Source organism: Pundamilia nyererei, unplaced genomic scaffold, assembly GCF_000239375.1.
Source record: "Pundamilia nyererei isolate P.nyererei 1_Seehausen unplaced genomic scaffold, PunNye1.0 scaffold00101, whole genome shotgun sequence".
Taxonomy (NCBI): domain Eukaryota; kingdom Metazoa; phylum Chordata; class Actinopteri; order Cichliformes; family Cichlidae; genus Pundamilia; species Pundamilia nyererei.
The window spans coordinates 477,278-486,874 of record NW_005187502.1 but is presented as its reverse complement, the minus strand read 5'-3'; the positions used below and the strand labels follow the sequence as shown (position 1 = coordinate 486,874).

Here is a 9,597-nt window from a genome sequence, read left to right as displayed (position 1 = left end):
CAGAAGATGATTCAGTACAAATCTATAGCCTTCTGCTGTGTTTGCTTAGTGCATTGATTTACAAACCACCGTTTACACAGCGCTGGTGCAGCAAACTGTCAGCTGACAGATATGTTTTTCATTTAGCTCAGACCATTAGACGAGAGGTGGTTAACTCGTGAAGCCAGTCCCACATTTATAACCTCAAAATTAAAGGTTGTATCCGGCAGCGTGTTTAAGTTGTACCCGTCATCCTGATGATTATATGATATTGAATATAGTTTTATCAAAAGAACATCACAAGTTCTCTAACAGCTTAAACAATTTGTTTTTCCTGACAGCATTTATTTTTCAGCTGCATTTGGGATTAAATCATTTGAATCAGTTTAAATGCTGCTTTTCTTTGAGGCTTATGTTTTCCTTCCTCTGTATTTAGATCTTCCCATGGAGTACAATCCCTCAGATCATCCCCGCGCCAGCACCATTTTCCTCAGCAAGTCACAAACTGATGGTGAGTTGTGCTCTCTTCTTTTGTCACATTTTAATAATCTCAGATCTCTCTGAAATTTCTTCACTGACTTTTAAATGAGGGAAAAGAGTATTTGGAGTGTCATGATTGTTATTAATCTACAATGAAGAAGAGCTAAATTTAATAAATGTGTTTTCGTAATCAGTGACGCACCATTAGGTGTACACCTGATCTACTTGGATGAAGCCAGGATAGCATAATGCAGGGTTACATTTGTGGGTAAAGGATAATGTCTTCCGGTTTGTTTGAAAATGAGGAAGCAGCTTGTGGACATGCTTGGAGTTTCTGTGCAAAGTCAGTGAGCTGTGCACTGGTAGGTGCAAAGCTACTGCAGGTGGATCATGGACAACCAAGCAAAGAGGTGACGCAAAGAAGACTGTAGCATATGCCCACTTTTTGAGATAGCAAGCTGTTTTTATTGAAGGTGGAACTTCAGATATCAGCACAAGTACCACTGACCAGCAAGCTTTTATCCAACATAAAAGCTCTAGATGGAGCCCTGTCCCGTCTGCTTTCATGTCAGATTTTTGAAGACGCACTGGGGTGTTTTGATCTTCCTTAGCAGGCACAAAGATTGATCTTGTAGCAGTCGGGTGCCTCTAGAATGACAGGAATGTCTTATTATCAACTGAAATGTGAAGCTTTTTAGATTATTTCCCAGTTTAGACATAATCTCTTTGCTTTGATGATAAGCTTTTGATTCAGCTGAGCAGTCTGTCGCCTGAAGGCTGTTATATAGATCCGGTGTTAGGTGCTGATAGTGTTGTATTAGCATCGTCAGGCTCTTATGTGAAAGTCTGCTGGCCTTTGTTCTCATACTGTTATTAAATATCAATACAGAGCATTGTGGTCCTAACATATGTGACAGCTGCTGTGTTCATCACTCCCAGCAGCTATAAATGAATTACTGACACACTTAATAATAATGCCTGTTGTGAGTATCTGTGTCATAAACATGGAGACAACTTGGACATTTGTTTTTCAGTTGCTGTGCCCAACAAAAGAGGTAAGCATGTATACGTCTGTGCTTGGTAGGCAGGTAACACTATGCTTACTGTGTGTTCGGGCTGGACCCTTTAAGGGAACAGTCCCTCTGTGTGGTCTCAAACTGCATCGTATCCTCGTACTCTGTTAGCAGGTGACTTGTCTCTGCTGCTTAGCTGCTGATCTCGTCTGTGTGCGTGCGTGCGTTTCTTCCATTGTACATGTCCGTCCATGAGATGTAGGAACAGGACTGCACAGCCTTGGCCAAAGAAATTGCAGTTTAGTTACTAAAATGACACACCTCTAATTACTGGATATTTCAATTTTCATATGTAAATGGTTGATAAAGTTAGAAATCAGCCTCGAGTATAAAGCTGTGATTTGTGTCACATGTTTCATGACTATTCAGAAATCACTGTGGTTAGGTTTGTGGTTTTTTTGTTACTGTTTTTTTTGACTAAGCTGTGCAGCTGTTTGATGGTGTCAAAGACTGCTGTTCTTTGCTAAATACACACACACACACACTCACATTTGCTCAGTGGAAAAAGCTCAGCGTGCTTTGCAGTGTGAGTGTGTGCACCTTTGTGCCAGAGAGGTAAGACACAGACAGTATGGGATGAGACGTACAAGGTGTCTCTGTGTGCTCTGCGCTCTCCATCTGCTCCAGTTTGCTTTGCTAGCAGCCCTTTTCCCTTTGCGTGCTCTGTTACAACAGTGAGCACATATACTGATGCACACAGACATGCACACAGACATGCACGCAGCGCTGCTGCACTGTTGCGTGTGCCGTAACTGCGATAAAGCTCTGCTTTATAGAACCAACAAATCATCACATCCGCTAAACCGAAGTAAGGTAGCAAAATACCAGATTTGTATGAACAGAAAGAAAAAGAAAAGAGATGAGCTCAGATGATTGGCTGCACTTGAATAAACCAGTCACTATGCCTGATTTAATTTGGACTCATGAATGTCCAATCACAGGAAGTTAATTCTGTTCATGTGGACGTAGTGTGGGAGAAACCTTTCATCACTCATCCAAGTGAATTCTTCAGTGTCTGAAGATTTCCTTACCTGGATGACTGAGCATGAATTAAGACATGTATGTCTAAATGATGAACGGATTAATTGATAAGGTCACACTCATTCCCACATATTAACACACATTTGCCAGTGCAATCGCAGCGGAGAAAATACTCACAGGCTTTGAAATTTCTCAGTTTTTTAATGTAAAAACTGTTTTTTGCTGAAGCTGCTTTGCTTTGTTGTATGTGGTTTATAATAATTATACACAGGGGGAAAGTCTATATTAATAGGGCAGCTCTGAAGCCTGGTTATATGCTGCTCCCTGTCTGTGAGGGTTGTGTACTACACTCACACAAAGATTCTTGAAGCGCTCTCTTGTCTTTTTTTTCAGTTCGAGAAAAACGGAAGAGCCTTTACATCAACCACGTAAGTAACTGAATCATTAGCCACTGTGTGTAATACGTTTGCTGTTATGATTGCTGTGCAGTTAGTAATTTTAATGTCTTGTATTTTTTGCAAGTTAACACACATTTCGGAGAACAAGGTAAAGTCCTCCGAATGACCCTCAAAGTAACCCAAACCCGTTTCCATTGTTCCTCCCGTTTTTTGTTTTTTTTATCCCACACTCCAGACTCCAGTTATAGTCTTAGTGTTTAAAAAGCTTTAGATGTAGTACAAATGTAGAAGAAGCGTGGTGTTATGGTGCAGGTCATCTTTGTCCACACTCCCTGAGACCTGAAAGACAGGACTAGCTAAATGTGCAAATGTGCTTTTTTGTTTGAACAAAATTTGCATTAATCAGTTCCTGCAGGGCCAAATGAGAAAACAGCGTCTTGTTTAAGTCATAAACCTGTTTAGTGTGCACCAGTTAAAAATAATTTTGAATGAAATGAATGGACGATGAATAGAAAGGTCATTACTCAAGGTGATGAACTTGCTATTCATCAAGTTTTTGATGTTTCTCTAAAGATGCACTCCACCATAAATACCATTCCTGCATGCAACAAAGTGAGACGCTGACAGACCCACAGATTAGCTTGTGGGCTCACAGGTGCCCTACTTTCCATCCTCATACCAGGCCTTTGGCGCGTCCAAGTATGACAGAAATAGAGATTGACGTGTGTGTCTCTGTTTTTTGGTACGGACGTGTTTGAACTCCAGCATTATCCAGGCCCAGTGAGACGGAAATACAGCTCCTGTTCTACCATATTCCTCGATGACAGCACTGTCAGTCAACCCAACCTGAAATACACCATCAAATGGTAACCCCCATCTGAGCGATTCACAGCTTTATCTAATATTGAAAGATTTTTCCCTTATTGTCCTCTTACACTCATTTTTATTTACCTTTTTGTGCTTGCAGCGTAGCCCTTGCAATATATTATCATATAAAGAACAGGTAAGATTAACCTTTTATTTCTTTTGCATCAAAATTCCACAAAATACAAAAGCCCTGCAACATCCTGCTTCATTCTGACCCAGAAAGATTATATTAAATTCTTTACTCTTTAGATACTTTGATATCCAGCTAAGCTTGACATCCTTTTGCAAAGGGATGTGTTCTTACTAAAGGCTGTGGAGACACTAAATAACGCTTGCATGGAGACATTTTTAAATAAACCACAAAGCAGAGAAGAACAGGCTGTTTTATGTAGCAGCTTAAGTGACTCACATTTCTGCTCGCAAAGATGCAGCCTGGAACATATTTTTGTGTTGTTAATAGAATTTGTTGGATTGACATGACTTGACAGATCTCATATTTTTTTAAAAACACGGAAGCTTTAGGATAAAACGTGTTTCTATAAACTGAAAGTGGTAAGAATCCCATATAGGGCAGCTGGTTGAAGTGCAGATTCATTCATATAAATGACTTATCAATGAAATCATGCATCTGTTTTTGATTTCTTTTCCTCTTTTTAATTCCAGAGACATCGACGGAAGAATGTTGTTAGATATTTTCGATGAGAAGCTTCACCCACTCTCAGTAAGGCCGCAGCCGAAGATGAATTTCCAGTACACACAAACTGTCAGGATTCATCAGGAAGACTAATTGCATGAGCTGATAAACGGCGCATAAGCACACATGGATCACACAGTGGCGAGATGTGTAATCTCAGGAGCCATCTGGATCATTCAGACATGTTTTAAAATAAATATTTGCTCAACAATTTCAGTCTCAGATTTTACATAACCCCTTTGTTTTACGCCCCATGTCCAACACCACTAAACCTCTGCATTCAGAAATAAGCTGATGTATCGAGCAGCAGTTTGTGATTCCACTTTGGGAAACGATCTGATTTCATTTCATTCTTATCTTTTCTGGTGTTTGTCGCAGAAGTCCGAGGTTCCTGCTGATTATGACAAACACGACCCTGAGCAGAAGCAGATCTACCGCTTCGTCAGGACGCTTTTCAGTGCCGCGCAGCTCACTGCCGAGTGTGCCATCGTCACTTTGGTGAGTAAACAGTTCAGCCGTGAAACGCAGTCCCTGCACACTTTTAGCCCTTTTCTATTCGCACTTACTCAGATCGGCTGGACGCACGACTCGCTTCGACTCGTTTTCCATTACAAGCACCTAATGTGGGTTGGGTCATTACAGCAACGCGACAGAACGTGCTGTGACATCATTTGGATGTGACACAAACGCCACAATAAAGGAGGACGTCGGGGCGATGTTACACCTGCTGCTCGGTCAGACTCGGGGACCGTGGTGTTGTTTTTGTGCAGTCATTTCCCTTGTTGCCAGGTTTCAAGAATGGCGGTTTTGATTTTGTAAAGGAGACTGAGTAGCCAGTTGGTGGCATGCATGTCACATTTTTGGATCGCTTGGAACTGTGGCCGAGTAGGTAATAAAAGAGCACCTGGTATCAGGTACTACGGGAAAACGCTAAAAATTGCATTGAGCCGAGCCAACCTGAGCAGGTACTAATGGAAAAGGGCTTTTTGACTTCATTTACATGTTTGCTTGGAGGGACGATTACATTAAGAGCTTTTCCAATCCAGCTGGCCCTGAGTGGAAGTGGATTATAAAAGCCTTCCCACCACTGAGTACAGCCACACTCTGTGAATGTGGTTATTTCTGCATTGATGCAGTTATAAACAAAATGAAATGCAAACTTTTTGTTTTCTTTTAAAAAAACAACAACAGCAAGGAAGGAAAAAAATATACTTTCAAGTGATTAGAAGTTCCTGTTTGTATTGGAGGAAGACAAGGGTGTCCAGAGCTCGCGGTTACAACCTAATTAAGAGACCCTTCAGCACCTCGAAGCATGACTCCACACAGTTAACATCATGAAGGAGCGCGAGAGCGTGGGAGACAGATAGGAATTAGGACTGTGAGTCTAATTCAGTGCTGACACTAGGAGGGAGTATTGCTTCTGCTCGTCTTGTTTTCTGCTGTCCTTAGATTGTTGGCTCTCTTTATTTTTTTACTCTTCTTCTTTGTGTGATATGAAACAGCCTGTTTGTCCTTCTGGAGAATGTTGCACAAACGAAGCCACGAGACAGAGCTCAGTAAGTTCAGTAACAGATTTGTGGCGGTTTAATCCGTTTAGTCTCCACTCAGAATTACTTCAGTATGAGGTCTGCCTGCGCCTGTAGCAAGTGTATAATTAGAATATAATTGGTGCTTTGGCATACAGTGGGCTCTCTCCCCGTGACTTATGACATCCTGTGTGCTCACCTGTGCTTTTCGTTTCTTCTCTGTCCTCACATATCATATCACATCATCTCTTTTTCTCTCTCTGTACTAAAGCCTTAAGCAGTTCAATAGTTTATCCTTATGTTTGATTTGATGGCACAGTTAGTGCCATCTCCCTTCTCCGCTTATCTGCCCAGAAACATTTCTTTCTACACTTTGTCACTCTGGCTAACACGTGGGTCTCTAGAGGCCAGCAAAGTGCATTGTTAATGTGGCTAGCCCAGGGGCCTGGTATTAGGTTTCTCTGCTTCCTGACAGATGGACAAATGTGTTAACTGTGTGGGTGTTTCTGCTTTTCCAGAGAGTAACTGGAAAGCAGTCACTGTGACGTGCTGCGTCTGCGTCTTTGTCCATGTTCAGGTGGACGAGAGCGATAGTTGCATACAGAGCCTGGCACACGGCGTGCCTCCTGCAGCTCTCCAGTGTAAACTCTGCCATGCTGTCAGTAATTGAATGGGGCTGTTGGCTGGTGGTTATTGGTGTAGCTTAGCTGACACAGCTAAATTTAGACAGGGGAGTTGAGATGAAAGCTGGGCGTCTTGCTTTCCCCAAGTTATTACATCACAGGTGAGGAGAGAGAGGATGGAAAAGAAAGAGACCCAGAGAGTGAGCATGTCATCCTCTGGGAAGACGAATCAGGTTTCCTGTTGAGGGACAGAAAAACCAGACAAACTTATTGTAGTAGATGAAGTTACTGTGTTTTATTATCAGACAAGCCTCCTGAAATTGAAGCAGCTATGCCAGGATGTAGTCTTCTTTCGTTTCTCGATGTTTGTCACCTGCTACCAGTTTTGGGCCACAGCAGAAACAGGCTGGTATTGTCTTCAGGAAGGACGCCCCACTGAGCACGACTTGTCTAATTAAACACCTGAGCTGTGACAAACTGGGCTGCAAAGTGGCATAAAAGAACTTATTAATTTCCATTTCACAACCTGCCATCCTTGTTAGTCTGAAAACTGAAATATTTATTACGATGTACCTCAGGGTATACATCCTGAAAATGGTATGGCTATTAAAATGCAAAGAAAGTAAGTAAGAAGTGACAAATCTAAGCTTGTGTACTGTTAAATCTTTCACTTTACATCATTTTTAAAAGGGAGCTGAATGTGGGCTTTGTGCACTAACTGTTCGAGCTTTCACAGTTCAGTCCATGAATCTAACAGAAGACCTTCTCTCTTGTACTGTAACAAAATGATGATGAGTGGATCAGAAGATTTAACATCTGCACAAATGCTTTGGCTTGTGAGGATCAGGTGTCTGTGTGTTCTGTGCGCTTTCTGCCGTGTAGACTGTGGGAATTATTTCGAAGGAGAGAGAAGGAGACGGTGCAGGGGTTCGATTGGCATGAATATTTCACGAGGGAGCTCCGGGGAAGCTGGATTTCATCAGCCTCTGACATCATGGAGGTGGAGTAGGCAGGAGACTGCAAAACTGTAAAGCAGCAAACTAACCCTTCAGATAAACAGAGGCAGGGAGAACAGAGGGTAATTAAACACAGGAAACCCCGAGGAAACAAAGGCTCGATATGATTATTAACGTGGTGTTTACTTGCTTATGTTTTGTACCTTATGTTAGCGTTACACCGTGGGTGATGGAAAACACAGAGCGATAGCAGTTTAGCAATCTGACTCTTTTGACCCTGCGTGTAGGATGTTTTAGTCGTGTGAAACTGACTTGATGCTGTTAATGCTAGTCGATGCCAGCTGTTAAACAAAAGGCAAAATTGAGAGTTTTTCAGTTTTGTTTTTGTGCTAAAATAACTGTGTTTTATTTCAAGATGCTTACTTGTGACAAATCCCTTTGTCTAAGGTGTATTTGGAGAGGCTCCTGACCTACGCAGAGATCGACATTTGCCCGGCCAATTGGAAGCGGATCGTGTTGGGAGCCATCCTCCTGGCTTCCAAAGTCTGGGACGACCAGGCGGTTTGGAACGTCGACTACTGCCAAATTCTCAAGGATATCACTGTGGAGGACATGTGAGTCAGTTTATTGACATCAGCAGCGTAGAGCTATATCCCTATAGACTCAGGTCAGTTGCAGAAGACGTCTGCTGTTATTTCTGCACTAAAACAGCTGAGTTGGCGATAGAAGCTAAAGCCTGGCATTTTATTTTCATTACATGGTTGTTTAAGAACATAGAAACAGTTTATTGTTTAACTATTTGCATGGAATAAATCAGCTAAAACACTTGATTTGTTACTAAGAGAAATAAAACATTATTAACTGATGGCAGCAGCTGAAATCAAAGCTATTTAGTCCTTTTTGTTTTCCCCGGATGCTGTTCTTCTCTGTGATCTTATGACTGGGAAATGTCTGGACTATTTCCATGACAACAGCTTCTCTCAAAGAGAAACCAGTGTCCTTGTGTGGGAGGTGCAGAATCACATGACTGACTATACCATATGATGATTTCAATAACATTAGCATTTCAGAACATACTGTAGCATATTCCTCCGAATGTTCAGTGTGAAACATTTCCAGCAGGAGTCTGTACGTCAGGCGCATGTTTAGGTTTAGGTCACATCTTTGGAGCACAATGGCCCTGAAACGAGGACTACCAGTTATTTTTATCATAATGCTGCAGATTGTTTTACTGATTAATCAATGCAGCAATCAGCAGAAAAAATCATCCAGAATTTGTCAAGAATTTACTAAAGCAGCAGCTAAAAATTTATTATCGCAGCACTTTTCCCCCCCCATCTTTCTTCCTCAGAGCCACAATTCTCAAAGGTTGGTGCCATCAGCTGTTTGCTGGCTCCTAAAATGCCACACAGCCATGAAAACCCCTGGTAGAGTGTCAGCCATGTAAATAAATGCTTCCTCTTTGACTCATCGTTGCTGAGTGGGGTGATGGCAGATACAGCAGCACTTGTCTTTCTGTCCTGAGAATAGTCGGGCTTTGTGTGGTCAGCCTGTTTTCAAGAGCTGCTAAGAGTCTTTGACGGGAGAGTCTCTGACCATTTCGTCTAATGCCTTTGATCTGAGCAGGGATAGCTCAGTAGGTAGAGTGGTCGCCCCATGATTGGAAGGTCAGGGGTTGGAATCCACTTAACGGCTACCCTGAGGTACCCCTGAGCAAGATACCGTCCCCACACACTGCTCCCCAGGCGCTAGATTGGTGGCTGCCCACTGCTTCACTGAGTGAATGGGTTAAATGCAGAGAAGAATTTCTTGTGACGATGAAGTATACATTATTATTATTATTATTATTTTATTTTGTTCTTGAGCTTAGAGTGTCTGAGGGACTTCAGATTACATTAGTTCCTCTTGTCTCTTTCCCCATAAAATGGTAATACAGGGAGTGCAGAATTATTAGGCAAATGAGTATTTTGTCCACATCATCCTCTTCATGCATGTTGTCTTACTCCAAGCTGTATAGGCT

The 9,597-nt window shown here is 42.0% G+C and overlaps 1 protein-coding gene across 4 annotated transcripts in view; it reads left to right on the top strand.

Moving 5' to 3' along the window:
* The window catches only part of ccny (cyclin Y), a 40,068-nt gene that overhangs the window by 24,880 nt on the left and 5,591 nt on the right, over window positions 1–9,597 (top strand). Inside the window, exons 2-10 of one of the 4 annotated variants that reach the window (XM_005740551.2) lie at window positions 416–490; window positions 1,494–1,514; window positions 2,907–2,941; window positions 3,036–3,059; window positions 3,677–3,777; window positions 3,879–3,914; window positions 4,442–4,499; window positions 4,851–4,970; window positions 8,025–8,191. In XM_005740551.2, coding sequence (XP_005740608.1) covers window positions 416–490; window positions 1,494–1,514; window positions 2,907–2,941; window positions 3,036–3,059; window positions 3,677–3,777; window positions 3,879–3,914; window positions 4,442–4,499; window positions 4,851–4,970; window positions 8,025–8,191 — 637 coding nt within the window. The remainder of the gene's footprint in view (window positions 1–415; window positions 491–1,493; window positions 1,515–2,906; window positions 2,942–3,035; window positions 3,060–3,676; window positions 3,778–3,878; window positions 3,915–4,441; window positions 4,500–4,850; window positions 4,971–8,024; window positions 8,192–9,597) is intronic. The other 3 variants (XM_005740552.2, XM_005740553.2, XM_005740554.2) reach the window with 3 other exon arrangements.